Source organism: Danio rerio, chromosome 10 (assembly GCF_052040795.2).
Source record: "Danio rerio strain M-AB ecotype USA chromosome 10, GRCz13ab, whole genome shotgun sequence".
Lineage (NCBI taxonomy): Eukaryota > Metazoa > Chordata > Actinopteri > Cypriniformes > Danionidae > Danio > Danio rerio.
Window position 1 is genome coordinate 41,065,888 of NC_141030.1, and position 18,843 is coordinate 41,084,730.

Below are 18,843 nucleotides of genomic sequence, written 5' to 3' on the forward strand. Positions count from 1 at the left end.
TACACTACGGCCAATTTAGCTCACACAATTCACCTAGTGTGTGTGTTCGGACTGTGGGGGAAACCGGAGCACCCGGAGGAAACCCATGTCAAAGGGGAGAACATGCAAACTCAACACAGAAATGACAACTGACCCAGCCGGGGCTCGAACCAGCGACCTTCTTGCTGTGAGGCGACGTTATCCACGATTTATTTATTAAATTAACTAATTTATTTATTTATTATTTTATTAATAATTAAATTTAATGTAATTTCATTCTGATTTATTCTTTGTAAACTTAATTTTGATGTTTTGGAAGAACCTTGTATTTATTTAGGTATTTATTAAATAATATATTTATTCAATTAACTAATTTATTATTTCTTTTTATTTATTTTTAATTATTTAAATTTAATGGAATTTCATACAGATTTATTTTCACTTTTTTGACGGTGAATGTAAACTTGATATTGATGTTTTGAAAGAATCTTGTATTTTATTTATTTATTTATTTGTTTGTTTGTTCAATTAACAAATTTATTTATTCATTTTTAATTATTGAAATTTAATGTAATGTCATAAAAAAATCCGTTCATGATATGGAGTGTTGTGGATTTTGATTTTTTCAGTCAAAGAATTTGGGGGGTTTGTTTTTTAATTTCATTGAATTTTATTTATATTTAATTTCATTTATTTTAGTTTAATTTAATTTTCCTTTATTTGGTTTTATTAATTAATTAGTTAATTAATTTTATTTATTTAATCCGCTAATTTATTTATATATTTTTCATTTTTTAAAATTCTTTTAAAATTATTAAAGTTTAATGTAATTTTGTACAAAAAATAAACTTGACCCTCAGGAAGACTGGCCATCTTGGTGATGTGTGACTAATAAGAAATCCCATTAATAAATAATTTATTAAACAGACATTTTGAACTATCAGAGTTTTGGGTAGAGTTAGTCTTTCAGTAGAAATGCTGACACCTTTTAGAATCAATATTCGAGTCGTGAAGAAGAACGAGAGTCTTACGGCTCTGGAACGACATGAAGTTGACTAAACGATGACCTTTTTACACCTCTGGCTTGTCAGAGCTTTCTGATTGTTTTTCCTCAGGCACGATACTATTTTCCTGGTTGACATCTCCATTCGGGTCTATTACAGGCATCTCAGTGCCAATCTGCTCCATCTCCTCAACCTCCTCGATCTTCACTTCATGCTCTTTACTCTGCTCTTGTCCCGCGGTGACCTCCGAAAGCAGGAGACAGGTCTCGGTGGGATGTCTGTCCACTCGATCTTCGTTCTTCTGTCGCGTTTCGGTCTTCTCTCTTATAGCATGAAGGTCAATGTTGTCATGTCGGGAGTGGAGACCAGAGATGAGTCCCTTCAGGTGACAAACCTGGCAGGCGCACATAAGTGTGGTCATCAGCAACACCAAACAGCCCACTATGAGAACAGCCACAATCAGGTGCAGTTTCTCTCCAGATGGTAGAGAGAAAATACACTGATATTCTGGGGATTTAGTAGTGGCTGGTGTACAGACTGGAGGTGGACCTGTAGATTTTGGAGAGGATGCTGATGATGGTGATGATGATAATGGTGATATGTACTCAGTTTGAAGGTTGGAAGTAGTTTGGTTATTTTTTCTTTCAGTATCATTTGTTGTAATATTGAGGTCTGGGTTATTTCTGCCTTGAGTAATTGTATCATTGGTTGCTGTGTTGTTTGCGTCCTGAGGATTTGCAGCCTCGTTTTTTATGGTGGTTGAATCCTGAGCTTTTGTATCATTGTTTGCTAATGTGGTTGATTCCTCAGCATGTGTCAGTCCAACGAGCAAAGCAAAGTACAAAAGACACAGCGTTTTGAGACTTATCATGGTTCTGCAACATAAAAAAGAGGTTTTGTTACAATATATTATTTTCTTTAAAGCTTGACACATATAAGCCACATATGGGTTGAAGTCCCCCACTAAAATTTCTCTCTGTATAGTTGATGTCAGAATTATTAGCCCCCTTGTATATTTTCCCCAATTTCTTTTTAACTGAAGGATGATTTTTTCAACACATTTCTAATCATAATAGTTTTAAAAACTCATTTCTAATAACTCATTTATTTTATCTTTGACTTGATGACAGTAAATAATATTTTACTAGATATTTTTTTCAAGATTCTAGTATTCAGCTTAAATTGACATTTAAAGGCTTAACTAGGTTATTTGGCAAGTTATTGTATAATGATGGTTTGTTCAGTAGACAACCAAAAAATGCTTAAGAAGGTAATAATATTTGTTTGTTCTGTAGATACAGAAAATATTGCTTAAGAGGGGCTGATAATATTGACCTTAAAATGATTATAAAAATATTAAAAACTGCTTTTATTCTTGCCAAAATAAAACAAAAAAGACTTTCTCCAGAAGAAAAAGCCAAGTTAATTGCCATTTTAAATTTGTATACTATGTCGATGTTCATCAAGGTATTAGGTTTTATCCATTTGTCAGCAAGACATTTTTAGGCATTTAAAAAATAATACAGTTCATTGGATTAATGATCACCATTAACTACAAAAAAAAAAAAAAAAAAAATCAGTTCTTAGAATTTTTTTTAAAGATATTAAAACTTATGTTTGGAAATGTGTTAAAAAATATTCTATACAGGGTTGGTAATAATTTAGGAGGGCTTATAATTCAGACTTCAACTGTATATATATAGTACATTAAGGCCCAGTTTTACAAACAGCGCTTAGATTAAGCCAGGACTAGGCCTTCGATAAATTAGACCATTTAAGCCAAATTTATAAACTGGCCATAGGATAATCTATTACTGGTGTGCACCTGGAGACATAAAAATGACACTGACGCATTTTAAGATATCTCACTGCAAGTTATTTAGAGTTGAGAGCTCAAACATGCAATTTAATCTTGACTAGCCTTAAACCTTGTTTGTTTGCTACATTATGATCTATACAGACCAAAATAAGTATGTTGTTTAATGGAAACAGAGCATTACTTCATTTATATTCTGACCATTTTTATTTGATTTTACAAAATTGATTTAAAACAGATATTTTAGATACTACTATTCAGCTTAAAGTGCACTTTAAAGGCTTTTTTAATTAGGTTAACCATGCAGGTTAGGATTAATAGGCAAGTCATTTTATAATGATGGTTTGTTCTGTAGACTATCGAAAAAAGAAAACAAATTGCTAAGGGGGGGCTTATAATTTTGACCTTAAAATGGTTTTTAAAAAAATAGAAACTGCTTTTATTCTAGTCGAAATAAAACAATTAAGACTTTCTCCAGAAGAAAAAATATTATATGAAAAACTGTGAAAATTTCCTTGCTCTGTTAAATATCATTTGGGAAATATTTGAAAAAGAAATAAAAATTTCACAGGAGGGCGAATCAGTATATATATTTCATATATATAAAACTGTATACATATAAAAATGCAATTCATTTTGTCAGGCATATTTTGAAGAAGAACCATTTGATGACACACTAAAAGACTATTTGTGCACTAAACTGCAAAATACAATTTAATTGCAACTTTAAATTTGTATACTTTTTTGATGTTGTTCGTTAAGCCATTCGGTTTGCCATATGTCAGTAAGACATTTTAAGCATTTAAGATATAATACAGTTTATCAATGTTTTTTTATCAATAATTGCCATTAAGCACAAATTAAAATCAAACAACATACTTTTCCTGACCTGTACTTTTTTGATACTAGAGGTGTAATGGATCAAAAATTTCACGGTTCAGATCCGATTATAGCTTTTTTAATTAAGGATTGGACGATTTTTCGGGTCAGCTGTGAAGGGGAGAAGAAAAATGTAATTTGCTTTCCATTTATTACAACAACAGCTCAGCATGAAACTTTTGGGTTTAACAAACAGAACTTATTACCTGTAATTTGAATAAAAATAAAAACCAAGAAATAATCAGCTGAATGAAAAAAATAAAATGCTACTGTTTGCTACTGTTGCTGACAACGCTAAATGTACAAATCTAACATTATAATCTTGTACAACACATATTTATTTTTACTCGTATTTTCATTTAAATATTTAGTAATACACTATTAAAACATCATGTTAATTACTAGATGTATAACTTTTGAAGAATTATTCAGTGGCATTTTTGATGTTCGCCACCTATTGGTTAAATAATGTAATTGCTAGAACGTTCAACAGCGTCAAGTTGCATTAAACGTTGCTTTTAATCTTTACCATAAACATCAATGTTTATATCTGACCTATATACACTGTTATCCCAGTATTTTTGTGTTATTTGGTTGTATTTAACTTTGTAACTAACTGAAAAGTGTAAAAAATGAATTTCTCTCAAACAAACGCTGATTTAAATGCAGCGCATCAAAGGATTAATAAACATTCAAATCCTAATCATTTATCATTTGCTGCGTGGGTGTTTGAATTTAGATCCTGATCTTCTTATGATTAATTGTGCAGCTTACACTGAATGCATTAATGCAGGCTAAACAGTGACAGAAAGTACCTTTTAATAACTAAAGAACCACAACTTCTTCCATCATCATTGTAATTTACAGGAAAGCCTAAATGTTTTAAAACTCAGGAGGTGATCTCTATGGGATCGTAACAAATTTAGAATTAATCCACTAAAAAAAAAAAGTTATTAATTTACGTGTCACATGTGTTTTGACAGGTGTGTCATGATCCGTTACACCTCTAATGGTTGCAGTAAAAATTATTAGCACTTCTGTTAATTTTTTCCCCAAAATATTTATTAAATGCTGTTTAACAGAGTAAAGAATTTTTCACAGTATTTCTGATAATATGTTTTTCTTCTGGAGAAAGTCTTATTTGTTCTATTTTGGCTAGATTAAAAGTGGTTTTAATTTTTAAAAACTATTTTAAGGCTAATTATTATACCTCCTTAAGCAATATATTGTTTTGGATTGTCTATAGAACAAACCATCATTATACAATGATTTTCCTGATTACCTAGCCCGTTTAGTTGAACTAATTAACCTAATTAAGTCTTTAAATGTCACTTAAAGCTAAATACTACTAGTATCTTAAAAATATTTAGTCAAATATTATGTGCAGTCTTTATGGCATATATAAAAAAAATCTGGTTTTCTGGTTGTGGATGAGAAGATTCGCCTAATAGTGTGTAAAGTGTGCTTTGAGTGTCCAGAAAATGCACCATACAAATGTATGGAATTATTATTATTATTATAAATGAGCTATTAAAGCTATTATGATTAGAAATGTGTTAAAAAAATAATTCTGACTTCAATTGTGTATATATATTACATTAAAAGTACATTATATTATATTATATTATATTATATTATATTATATTATATTATATTATATTATATTATATTATATTATATTATATTATATTATATTATTATTATATTATTATATTATTATTCATACAGCCAGAATAAGTATGTTGTTTGATTTAATTAATAGTAACTTCATTTATGATCTGTCCATTTTTATTCTATTTTTACAAAATTGATTTAAATATTTTACTTGTATTTGATGCACTCAATTTCCATTGACCCATATACTTGAATTATTTATTGCAAAATCACTTCAAGAAATCTCACATTCAAATTCAATCAACGGTGTCACATTACATTTTAATAATATTTTTCTACAAATAATATCCTTCGCTATTGGTAACAATTTTTTAATTTCACTAGATTTTTTCAAGTGACATTTAAAGGCTTCACTTGATTAATTGGGCAAGTTAGGGTAATTAAGAAAATCATTGTATAACAGTGGTTTGTTCTTTAGACAATCGAGAAAAAATACTACTTAAGGGGGCTAATAATATTGACCTTAAAATATATTTTTTAAATTAAAAACTGCTTTTGTTTTTAAATAAAACAAATAAGACTTTCTCTAGAAGAAAAAAATATTATAGGAAATACTGTGAAAAATTCCTTACTCTGTTAACCATCAATTGGGAAATATTCACATGCAGGAGGGCTAATAATTTGGACTTCAACTGTATGTGTAAAAATATAAAAATACTTGATATAACCTTACTGTTTATTAAAATGCAAGTACAGTGTCTTATCCATCCAATTTTTGTAAGGAACTATATATAATTGCATACACTTGTTTAAGTTGTAATACATTTATAACTTATTAAAGTGACTGAAATATAAAAAATGAGGAGCTTTGGAGCTTAATTAATTAATAAAATGATTAATAAAATATCAAGTAAATGGTTTCTTACCCTTTTGATTGGTTACTGGATGTTCTGAAGTTGTCTTATCTGAACAGGCTTGAATAATCTGTGCACGAGTCAGTGTGTGTGTGTGTGCGCACGAGAGGGAGAGAGAGCACACTATTAATGTGCGCCTTTTTGAGACATGGTAATTTTGAAGCTGCAGGTGTGCGCACACTCATTAACCAGCGATGAGTTTCCTGCCTGCTCTTTCACTTCTGCTTGGACTCTTATATTAGACATGCACATTAACCGCTGCATGGCTAGAGTCATCATGTGGCTTTTGTCGCATCTATTTAGGAGCAAGTCAAATGCGGAAATAACATTTAACAGCATTTTTTCTCTCCTTTGGTAATCGTGATCCCCAATGTGGGTGATTTTTAACATGTTTTACAATTTGTTCAGTTAATATAATGGCATATAATCATTGAAATTGAGTGGTTTAATGGATCACAAACAGGGCTTATGTCTTTGACTTGAAGAGAAGCTTCAGATTGTTTTTCATTTCAGAAAAAGGGACATACTTTAAACACTTTGTTCCACACTTTATGTTCCCTTTTGATGTTATCCTTAAAACAAAACATGAAAATCTATACCGAAACATCAGATGCAACCACTTTCTCCACATATGCAAAATGGTTTGTTCATCACTCTTTACAGGGAAGCAAAATGCTAAAAAAAAGATTTCTATTGTTGGCTGAATAACGTGTGCTGTTCCGATCAACAGAGGACTGCTTCATCTGTGTAGTTTTACTGCAACTTTATATAATACAAATCACCAGTCTGCTTTAAAAGGAAAAATCTTTCGGATTTCTAATTGACAAGTTGAAAAAATGAGCAGTTCATTTGCGTGACACAGTGAGTCATGGTCTGAATGCACACGAATCAACCTTTAGGGCTTACACGCAATGAGGCTTTGTTAAGCCAACATTAGAGTTTGTGTTGAGAGACTTCCTCTTTCAAGTTCAATCTAGTAAAAGCTGCTGTCGGTGGGTTTGTATGCCCATCTTTCAGTTTTACAAGTCAGGTTTACTATCTTAATGTGAAGTGAATCTTTTAAATATCAGAATATTCATAGACATTCATAAAGGGATGGACAGGGTCAGCAACAATACTCAGGTAGGCTGTGGCGTTGACACCATGCTCAGTTGTTAATAATGGGCCCAAAGTTTGCCAAGATAATATCCTTTGCACCATTACACCACCACCATCCTGAACTGTTGGTACAAGACAGGATGGATTCATACTTTCATGTTGTTCACTCCAAATTCTGACCCTACCATCCGAATGTCGCAGCAGAAACTCATCAGACCAGGCAACATTTTTCAAATCTTTATTGTCCTTTTTTTTTTCTTCTCCATTCTGATGCTCGGTTTGAACTGCAGCAGATCGTCTTCTACACGCCTAAATCCATTGAGTTGCTGTCATGCGATTGGCTGATTAGAAGTTTGTGTTGATTAGAAATGAACAGTTGGACAGGTGTACCTAATAAAGTGGCCGGTGAGTGTATATCCTAAATTTGCTTCCATCAAGTTGTTAGAGCAGTTAACTGTAGTATTGGTAACCTAGTAATCAACAGTAAATAAAGCAAGCACTATAGAGACAGCTAATTAGTCATGGGGGTGTAATGTTCATTCCATCACAGTTTATTCTGCAAATGTGGTTTCATCTTCCATTACCTGCATGAACATTAGTCCAAACCCACCTCAATTGAATGCCAATTTTAAGTTTTAAGTAAAGGATTTTTATTTGAAATTAGCCAATTCAATTACTTGTTTATTATGCAAAAATTCATTCATTTTCCTTTGGCTTAGTCCCTTATTTATCAGGGGTCACCACTGCGGAATGAACCAACAACTATTTTGGCTTGTGTTTTACAGAGCAGATGTCCTTCCAGCCACAACCCAGTACTGGGAAAGCGATCATTTAAAATATTTATTAAAGGTCTCGTGAAGGGCTTTAATTATAAAGTGCTTACATTTTTTTATTTAATAGCTGTCTCATTTCAGAGGCTCCATCCTCTAAAGGGTGCAGACTTCCAAGGTGAGTCCTTTGAAGTCCACACAGGCCAAACTGAGCATTTTGAAATGAGACAAACTTGCCTACAGAGGACAGATCTCATCACCTAGCATATGTAACAGCTGCCGTTAATAAGCGCTAATTTTGTAATGGCTTTTTTTCAGAGTGATTTTAAAAACTATTGTAAGCGATCTGAAGGCAAAGCAAGGTTTACAAAAGCTAGAAATATATTTATTTTTATTCATACATGTGCACACAATTTTTTAAAACTGTCTATAAAATCATGTTTTATTAAGACATTTAATACTCCTTTTGTTTTTAACGTGTGCTCAGATATCCAAGTAAAATTAACCCAATTCATACATTTAATCCAGAGTTTTCTTTTAAAAATGTCCTGCCGTTATCAGCGCGCAATGAATCTTGGGATGTTCGAGGCCACAAAGGATCCACCAGTTGTATTCTACATTACCTAGGAAATGAAGGACACGTTATGAGGCTGCATTTGAAGGAGCCTTCGAATTTTTTAAATATGAGACCGCCTTCGTCATGCCGTGATGTGCACTTCGAATGCATCCATTAAAGGATGCAGCCTCTGAAATGAGACACAGCTACAGTTTGACACAATCTCAACTCCTCCCCTTTTAAAAAACAGCTAATAGCATTTAGTTTTTTATCACAGCTCTGCCAGTGAGAGTGGTTGAGCTCAAGCGCATCAAATAAAAAGCAAATAAGAAGCGTCTTGAAGGGGGCGGGCCATGTCAGATGTTAGAGAGCATTTGATTGGTCAAGATTTGATGAGAAACTGAAGTATGAGGTGATGAGGAAAGATCTATTTAGGCTGGAGTGGCAAACTGCAAGCTTTGGATATTTATATCAGTTTTATATATTAAATGCTAATTTTGTCCCTGTTTTGGAGCACACTAGCTAATAGACACCCTTAAAGCTAACGGACTAAAACTAACATTTAGAAATGTGTATTTTATTATAATAAGACCTTAAAAACCCAGCTACTGACTGTCTTTGTTCTTTCCCTCACAGGTTCAAGACGGGCCAGATAAATGGGGACTTGCTTATATACCATGTCCTTCTCACCCTCAAACCATACTATGCCAAACCCTATGAGCTAGTGGTGGATTTAACCCACGCTGGTCCAAGCAACCGCTTCAAGACCGACTTCCTCTCCAAGTGGTTTGTCGTCTTTCCGGGATTTGCATATGAAAACGTTGCTGCCATTTACATCTATAACTGTAACACATGGGTCCGGGAATATACCAAATATCATGAGAGACTCTTGACGGGACTCAAAGGCAGTAAGAAGTTACTGTTCATTGATTCGCCTGCACGGTTGGCTGAACATGTGGAACCAGAGCAACAGAAGCTTCCGGCAGCTACACTTGCACTGGAAGAAGACCTGAAAGTCTTTCACAATGCGCTAAAACTGGCCCACAGAGACACCAAAGTATCTATTAAGGTGTGTGGAGAAACATTACTACTTATAGCTTAGTTTCAATTTTTTATGTTTTCAATATCTTAAAGGAACACTTCATTCAGCTCCATTTTGAATCCATTCAGCTGATCTCTATGTCTGGTGGGAGCACTTTTAGCTTAGCTTAGCATCGATCATTCAATGGGATTAGATAATCAGCATCTCGCTCAAAATTGACCACAGATTTTTGATTATTTATCTATTTAAAGTTTGACTATTTTGTATTTATATTGTGTACTCTCATTCTGGCGTTATAATCAAGGAACTTTGCTGCTCTGTCGTGACCAGCACATGCTTCCTACGCAAATAGGTGGTCATGTTAAAAATTACGTTGGTGGGGACTATTTACAGGTGCTGTGTAATCTCATTGCGCATGCTAAAGCCATGGTATAGCATGAAAAAAACTTAATTATTGCACTGAAATGAGTATAGTTTACAAAGTTTATAACTTTAAATTGGAAAATTTATTGAAACTCTTTGGTCATTTTTGAGTGAAATGCTAATAGTCTAATTCGATTCAATGATCTATGCTAAGCTAAAAGCCTAAAAAAAACTAAAAACTAAACTCTAACCAACAAAATCATCAAATAAATAAATTAAAATGAAACTAAAATGTATAGCAAATTTAAAGAAATCATTTTTTTATCCATTCAGCCAATATAAGGGTTTGCGAAAAACACTTTCAGCTTAACTTAGCATATATTACTGAACCAGATTAGACCATTAGCATCTAAAAGAGTTAAACATTACAGTAAAGTCAAGCTTTAAATAAAAACAAAATATAGCAAAATTTTTTTTTTTTTAAATTGTGAGATGCTAATGGTCTAATCCGATTCAATGATCTTTGCTAAGCTAAGCTAAAAAGTGCTCCTGCCAAAATCAGAAATTGGTTGAATGAATTATAAATGGTGTGACTCAACTTTTTAACCCTAGTGACTTGTATAATGAAAAATTAAGTAGTGTGTGCCTTTTAATGATTTGGATTTTCTCTTCAGGTGGGCAGCACAGCAGTGCAGGTCACCTCAGCCGAACGAACACGAGTTTTGGGTCAATCGGTCTTCCTCAACGACATCTACTATGCTTCAGAGATCGAGGAGATTTGCCTAGTGGACGAAAATCAATTCACACTGACTATCGCTAACCAAGGGACGCCGCTGACCTTCATGCACCAGGAGTGTGAGAGCATAGTTCACTCCATTATCCACATCCGCACGCGCTGGGAGCTTTCCCAACCTGACTCCATTCCTCAACACACCAAAATCAGGCCCAAAGATGTTCCTGGGACCCTTCTCAACATCGCTCTCCTAAACCTGGGCAGCTCGGACCCCAGTTTAAGGTGATGAAACACACAGAATTACTCAGTTAAAGAGATTGCTCACCCAAAATAACATTTACTCAGTTTACTCACTAACAAGAGGCTGTAAACTAGGGCTGAAACATTTCAACATAATCAACATTTAGTTTAAAAAAAATCCATTTAAGGCATCACTTCCTGGACCAATAAGCTAGAAATGCGGTTGTTTAATGGCAAGAAGTCAAACTATCGACTGACCGAGGGGAAAAGTGACAGATTGAGCTGTCAAGTGCCTTAGTGTCCCACCAGTGACGATCTACAACCATATTGCACTGCTATGAGTTTGATATTGTTTATACAACAGTTTGACAACATAATCGTGTGTATAAAAAAGAAAATTAAACACTGAGAGTCTCAAAAAACCTTCTGTATAAAACATTTTTAGGCTGGTGGCGCAATGACGTTAATCGATTTGTGTACTATAACATGTAAGATGGGATCATGAAAGGAACATTCAAATAGCAACTCATATAAACATCATGATCATGTTATTGCCCCAACCCTAGAAAAAAGGAGTTCAGTATTTTAATGAAAGCCTTTCCACAGGTTAGTTGTAAGCTAATGTAATTTCATAATGCAAATCTTAAATTCATGCTAACCAGCAAATGATCAAAGGAAATATATTAATTTAACTCAAGTATATAATATATAAAATATAAATTGATGTTTACTTTAAACTTTCATTATGTTGTTCTATTAAAATTAATTTTGTCAAATAAAAGATAATTTCGTGGCTCAAAAGTATCGGTTCATGCAACGTTTTGGCATCGGTTACATTTTAAAATTTAATTTAGCACCGGTATCGAAATAGCCCCAAACGATACCCAACCCTAGTTAAACAGAGGCCAGCTAGCGAAGTGCTATGCAGGAAAACCTCACTGGTTTCTAGCCTTCTTATTAGAGCAACCGACTCCCATGCAAAGAATCGCTAGTTTGATCCCAGCTTAGACCGGGTTGGGTGCAGCAGGACCAGTGGGTTACACTTGGGGGCTCGTCCGGGATGGGAGTGAGGTTCAGATGGTGAGTATAATGGAGACTAGCTAGCGAAGTGCTATGCAGGTAAACCTCACTCTTCTGACCTCTAAAGGTGCTCTAGTGGCTAGAGGCCGTGGTCTTTAAGCTCCATGTAAAAAAGAAACCAACTACCATGCAAAGAATTGCCGTTTCATCCCAGCTTAGACCGGCTTAGGTGCAGTAGGACCGGTGGGTTACACAGTGGCTACAGGTTTCCTGGTGTGATGAGGTGACTTGTCCCTGGCTGACAAACAGTGCTCAACATTCAAACATAATTCACTTACCAAAATTATCCAGAAAAGCTTGAGGCGATTCGGGTGCACACGTCCGCCATCAGCACATTGGTTTTCACACACACACAAACGCATCCACAAATGCATTTCTTCATCGCCATCCATAATGCACGCTATAGTCACAAATACACGCATATACACATGTTGTCTGAGTGTTTAATGTTTTTGGTTTGTCCATGTCTAAGTGTTTTATGTTATTATTTGTTTAATTTTTACCGGTTGTTTGGCTTCCGTGTTTCTCCTTCATCTGTCTTCCTGGTTGCTCTTCCATCAGCCGGTCAAACAGAGCACCTCCCAGCGGCCTGGCTAAATAGTGCCGGGTTCACTGTGGATTGCTCCAGAGCAACCGGAAGCAGACGCGTCCATTGTCTTCTAGATAAGGGGAGGAAATGGATTTATACTTGTCTTTATGTCTTTAAATGTTCATGTTTATATCTTTATATCTTTATATGTTGATCTATTTTAGTTAACATTAATTAATTGTGATTGGTTGGGGTTTAATGGGTTTTAAATACTAAACTAGAGAACATGTACTGATGTTTATACTTGCCTTTTAATTAGGGTATGTTGGTCTGTGTTAAGGGGGTGGGGCTTCACCTTTAAAAGGCAGCCCCAAACAACAATTCAGGGTCAGTTCACCTGGCAAGCGAGCGAGCTACTGTGGTGCCGTAAGCGATCTGTGACTTGTATATTTTTATTGTGATTGTACATATATCGTTTTGTTTGTTCTTTATTTGTTCTTTTATTTTTGTTTGTTTTGCTACTTTGCTGGGTGTTGGGTTTCACTCTCATACACTGTAAATAAAACCATCACTTTACACGTTATATCAGCGAGTTGTGCCATCATTTTGAGGTTTTCTCATTTTTTTATATCCTTTGAGAACCCACTACGAGCCTTCCTTCCTCACACCTAGTTTCTTTAAAATATCTTCTTTTGTGTTTAACAGAAGAAAGAGTCTCATAAAGGTTTAAAACAACTGAAGGGAAAGTATAGGATGATTTATTTTTGTGTGAACTAACCCTTTTAACAAAACAGATATTTACCAGTGGATGTCTCTCTGTTTGCTTTAAAGGTCTGCAGCTTATAACCTCCTGTGCGCCTTAACATGCACCTTTAACCTGAAGATCGAAGGGCAGCTTCTGGAGACGTCTGGCCTGTGCATCCCTGCCAATAACACTCTATTCATCGTGTCCATTAGCCAGACTCTAGCGGCTAATGAGCCTCACCTGACCCTGGAGTTCCTGGAGGAGTGTATCTCTGGATTCAGCAAGTCCAGTTAGTGCCCCATTAAGCCCTCGATTAAACTCCTAGAAGACCCGTGAGATCCTCCCAACTGTTTCAGATCATTAGTCACATTCTCTATTTTGCGTAGACGTTCCCACCTACAGTACTACTGCTGCTAGAAGGCATCATTAAGCCACAAATTATCATAAAGATTGTGAATTTGCCACTTGCAGTTATGTCTACATGAATTACGGCTCGTCTAGAAATAGGGAATGTGGTGCATTAAGCATTACAGGATCCAGGAGTGCTCAAGTGTTCTGGTAATATTTAGATTTTCACAGCTATTCCTTTACTTTAATAAGAGCAGTTTTTGTATTTCTCTTTATAATGTGTGTGTTGTCATTTAAAGACAGTTCAACTAAATTTTTTTCTGCCATACTTGTTTCAAACCAATTTAAATCTCTTTCTTCTGTTGAACACAAAGATATACTGAAGAAAGAGATTCATAAAAGTTTAGAACCACTAGAGTGTGAGTAAAAGGTAAATTAATGTTAATTTTTGAGTAAAATATCCTTTCAAATCAAATATTCTCATATTTAACCAATTACATCAATCAATCAGAATGCCAATACAGTGTTATCAACATTTAAAATTGTACAAAAAATATACATTTTAAATCCAAAATCTATTACTGTATTAAAGGGTATTGCCGCAATATTGATAAATGGAGTGTCAATGTTCATTTTTGGGTGAAATATCCCTATAAGTCAAACCCATCTGGCACAGGACATCAACATGATGTCAGATTGATGTTGTACCCCAACGTCATGGGGGCGTTGCTTTTTAGGTGTAAATAAAAATCAGACTATAGGGGTACCGACAGTTTTAACCCAAAAATGACCAGTCTGTCAGATGAAGAAGAGCTGGAGTCAGAGATTCAATTAATCAAGTTTACTGAAGATAGTTTGATCAGCAGAATACAGCACTCGCAATGATTCGTAAGCCGCTTTGCTTACAATCTCAAATCAACAACAGTTATACTCTCACATGATGTTTGCATCATGGTTAAAACACATTAAGACTTAGAAAATGTGCATGTGTGTGTGTGCAATATCTTCCAATGATTACTTAGGTGCCACATACAAAAGTCAGACAGCCGCTAGAGTATTCAGAGCTGACCCCAGACCTGTAATACTGATCGACACGAATAGAACACACATTTACACAAAGTACAATCTGTTTCTTACTCAAAGCTATTTCGTGTACTCTCAACCGTCTTATCAAAACTGGTAAATACTGGTACAATCAACATCCAAACATCAAAACTGGCAGCTTACATACAAAGGAATTAACTTTAAAAGATTTAGCACATAAAATGGCAAATAACTCAGGAGGCAGTTGTTTTCAATCCTTCAAGAGTCCAGGTCCACTCAAGAGGCCTCCATGAGCTCTGACCTAGCTTGGTAGATCCTGAGGAAACAAATCATTTGGATGCTGTGACACACACACATATTGTTTCAGATTTACTCTAAAGAGGGATAACAATGAGGTCATCATAAAATCTAGGCCCTTAAACAATTAGCTTTATTAATAATCATAAAGACATAAGAAAGGATATGCATTACTCCATCCTGGAGCGGACATCCATCAGAAAATAGTGCCTTCGGGGTTGACGTCAGAACCCAACATCAGATCGACGTTAGTGTCCAAAGCTGGACAGATCCAACACAACCTAAAAACAAACTAATATCAACATCTAATGATGTTACAGCTTGATGCTGTGTGGATGTTGCCAATATGACGTCTATCAGACGTTGGATTTTGGTTGCCATACCTGTAAAATAAATGTCAGTATTTGACGTCAATATGACGTATGTTTTTAAGATGTTGGTTTGACGTTGGATTTTGATCACCTTCCAACACAACCAAAAATCAACCAAATATCAACATTGTTATTAAACATCAAAATAACATTGTCCTTAGGCATTGACTAGCCTTGAAATTTTGGTCACCTGACGTCACAACCTAAATAAGTCAATATTAACGTCTTATGATGTTGTGTGCCTCCTGGGAATAGTCATATTTAACCAATTACATCAATCAATCAATCAAAACACCAATACAATGTTCTCAACTTTGTACAAAGTTCTACAAAAATAATACATTTCATATCTAAAATCTATTACTATACTAAGGGGTATTGCTGCAGTATAGAGTAAATGGTGGGTAAATGTTCATTTGTGGGTAAACTATCCCTTTAAATCAAATACTCATTTAACCAGTTACATCAATCCAGCAGAACAACAAAATAAATTGTTATCAGCTTTTAAAATTACACAAAAATTATATATTTAAATTAAAATCCACATTATTACACTAAGGGGTAATGCTGCAGTATAGAATAAATGGTGGGTAAATGTTTTTTGAGTGAACTATCCTTATAAGTCAAATACTCATTTAAAACATTGCATCACTCAATCAGAATACCAATAAAATGTTATCAACTTTAAAAATTGTAAAAAAAAATAAATAAAAAAATCGATTTATACATCCAAAATCTATTACCATGCTAAAGGGTATTACACACTATATAGAGTAAATGGTGCGTAATTGTTTATTTTTGGGTGAACTATCCCTTTAAATAAATTATTTTTATTTAATAAAGTGCATCACGCAATCCAAATACCAATAAAATGTTATGAACTTTAAAGGGTACATAATAAATAAAATGTAAATTAACACAAACAGCCATCGCAACGTCAGGATATACATTTGTTGTGATGTATATTATGGTGACATTTTTTAAACATGTACATTACTTTGCGGTCCTGTCTGGTTACTAATGACTTTTGTCTTTATATCCAGGTATAGAACTAAAGCACCTGTGTTTAGAGTACATGACTCCTTGGCTGCTGAACCTGGTACGCTTCTGCAAGCATAGCGATGATGCCAAAAGGCAACGAGTCACCGCCATTCTGGACAAACTCATTACCATGACCATCAACGAAAAGCAGATGTATCCATCCATTCAGGCCAAGATCTGGGGGAGCTTGGGCCAGGTAACAAAATTGATTTCAAATACATTCCTGTGAAGGTTTTGCTGAGGAGCTGTTTAGACTGCAGGATGGAGCCACTTTAAGGACTATGTAAATTTGATTTGATATAATTATTAATAGTGCTCAAATACATATGTTGATTTATTTAGTTGAGTATATTCGCTGATTTCACCCCTACTCCTTTTTTTGTGATGTTTGCTCCGCCTTCATTGGACTGTAATAGAGTGGAGCGACTATAACGTCACCTTGTAGGCCAGGGGTGTCCATTCTCGGTCCTGGAGGGCCAGTGTCCTTGAGAGTTTAGCTCCAACTCTAATCAAACACATTTGAACCAGATAATCAAGCTCTTACTAGATACTAGAAACTTCCTGGTAGGTGTGTTAAGGCAAGTTAAAGCTAAAGCTTTTCCCATCGGCTTTTCAGAGATTGTAAATAATAAGCTCTGTGTTCAAACACTGATCGTTTCGCATACACACTTCGTCCAACCTGATAATATTTACAGGAAAATACATCTTTTAGGACATTAAGATCTTAAATGTTTTCTGCTTATGTGTCAGTTTGCTTTCACCAGCGTTGTTTCGGTTGCTCATAGAGAGTAACAAACTTGCTCTTGCAAAACACGGCAAATGTGAATGGCCCCTAACATTTTTGTTCTGTGGTTACCACTCTAAATTAATACACCTGCACAAAGTAAATCGTATCTCCAAGCTTTTACTGAGGCAGGTTTTTATTTATTTATTTTTTGGTAATTTTTTTTTGCATTGTTTCCCTCTGCTGCCCACAGTAAGATGCCTCCCTGGGCGATCGCCCATATTGTCCATCCCTGCAGTAAATCCGCCACTATATATAATCTAGTATAATCTTGACATTTGTTTTCAAAATCACAAAAATTAACATTAAAACATTTTTATTTTAAATTTGAGGGTTTTGTTGTATAGATTGCACCTTGTTTATAAAAAACTGTATCTTCATCTTCCTCATCACTCGACATTATGTCCACATCTGAGATATTTGTCTATCTGCTATATGCTCAATAGGGGTGTCAAAATTAATTGTTTTTTCGGTGCACCGTGATGCAGACGTGGACAATTCAGTATCGGTTCAGTAATAATTATAACCGGTTATTAGTACTGTCATCATTTATCTCCTAGCGCTCTTTCGCGTGGGAGGTGAGCTCAGGTATTTACGACACTCAGGAGCCAACTCAGGGCCGGTCCATGACATAGGCAGTAAAGGCAAATGCTAAGGGCGTTGTACATCCAGGGGGGCACCAGAAATGAGCGCGGTTAAGTTGGTTTTGTTTTCGATATTCCAGACACGTTCAGTGATAGACGGTAATAACTCAAAAACCTCTTACCCTAAAAAGATCTAAAGTGTGTTTCCTACAAAAAGACAAAGCTGGTTATGTTTCACAGCTGTGTTTTTCCTTTTTTCGCTCAACATTACGACCACTGCTCTGTTTAAGCCCTCACAATATGCGTTTAGCCGGGAGAGCTCGCGCTGAGCGGAGCTCTCAGTAAGGGACCGTCGGAAAAGAGCTTCTTTTTCTTTTTCTTTTCCTTTTTTTGTGTGTTTGTGTGTGTTTGTGTTTGTTTGTTTGTTTGGTGCTGTCTATGTATGTGTATGTGTGTGAATGAGAGACAGTGTGGTGCTGTGTGTTTATACAAACAGCTTGTTATAGCCTCCCCCCAAAATATAACACTGTGTATAGAAAGCATCGTCAATGCACCTAGATATCGAATTGAACCGAATCGATGGCATGATAATCGGAACCGAACCGTGAGACCAGTATAGGGCTGACATGTGATGTCCGTTGTAATGGACACAGTGTCCGAAGAGGTTTTAACACTGTAGTTTCTGACATGTACAGTGTGCAGCACTCACTTACTTAAAGGCTCATTCATTAATGAATATAATCCACATATACAGAATTTGACTTGTATAGATCATTGCTCATGACTATGTTGAGCTCATGTCGGCTTCCTGTGTTCACAGATAACTGATCTCCTTGATGTAGTTCTGGACAGTTTCATTAAAACCAGTGCGACAGGAGGTCTCGGATCCATCAAAGCTGAAGTGATGGCGGACACTGCAGTGGCTTTGGCTTCTGGGAATGTCAAATTGGTGTCAAGCAAGGTAACGTTTATGCCCAGAAAGAAACTTTAGGATAGTTCATATAAAATGGCA

General features: G+C 35.1%; 3 protein-coding genes across 9 annotated transcripts in view; 2 read left to right on the forward strand and 1 right to left on the reverse strand.

The window, feature by feature from the left end:
* Nucleotides 1-18,843, forward strand: part of cuedc1a (CUE domain containing 1a) — a 529,149-nt gene that overhangs the window by 214,136 nt on the left and 296,170 nt on the right. The window lies entirely within an intron of this gene.
* Nucleotides 1-18,843, forward strand: part of nf1b (neurofibromin 1b) — a 130,584-nt gene that overhangs the window by 82,410 nt on the left and 29,331 nt on the right. For all 6 annotated transcript variants that reach the window (XR_015501394.1, XR_015501395.1, XR_015501396.1 and 3 more), the window contains 5 exons: nt 9,267-9,699; nt 10,710-11,050; nt 13,449-13,651; nt 16,466-16,659; nt 18,652-18,792. Coding sequence is in view for 2 of the 6 variants with exons in the window: in XM_087271160.1 (XP_087127286.1) it covers nt 9,267-9,699; nt 10,710-11,050; nt 13,449-13,651; nt 16,466-16,659; nt 18,652-18,792 (1,312 nt within the window). In the remaining 4 variants the exon portion in view is untranslated. The remainder of the gene's footprint in view (nt 1-9,266; nt 9,700-10,709; nt 11,051-13,448; nt 13,652-16,465; nt 16,660-18,651; nt 18,793-18,843) is intronic.
* On the reverse strand, nt 402-6,433 carry LOC101886660 (uncharacterized). Of its 2 annotated transcripts, none has more exons than XM_087271227.1 (2): nt 6,219-6,433; nt 402-1,858 (listed from the first exon to the last, which is right to left on the reverse strand). In XM_087271227.1, the coding sequence occupies exon 2, from the start codon at nt 1,852-1,854 to the stop codon at nt 1,051-1,053; it is 804 nt and encodes a 267-aa protein (XP_087127353.1). In that variant the 5' UTR covers nt 1,855-1,858; nt 6,219-6,433; the 3' UTR covers nt 402-1,050. The 2 variants fall into 2 exon arrangements, with proteins under 2 accessions (XP_087127353.1, XP_087127354.1); XM_087271228.1 differs by lacking the exon at nt 6,219-6,433 and adding an exon at nt 4,597-4,616 and having other exon boundaries at nt 402-3,204.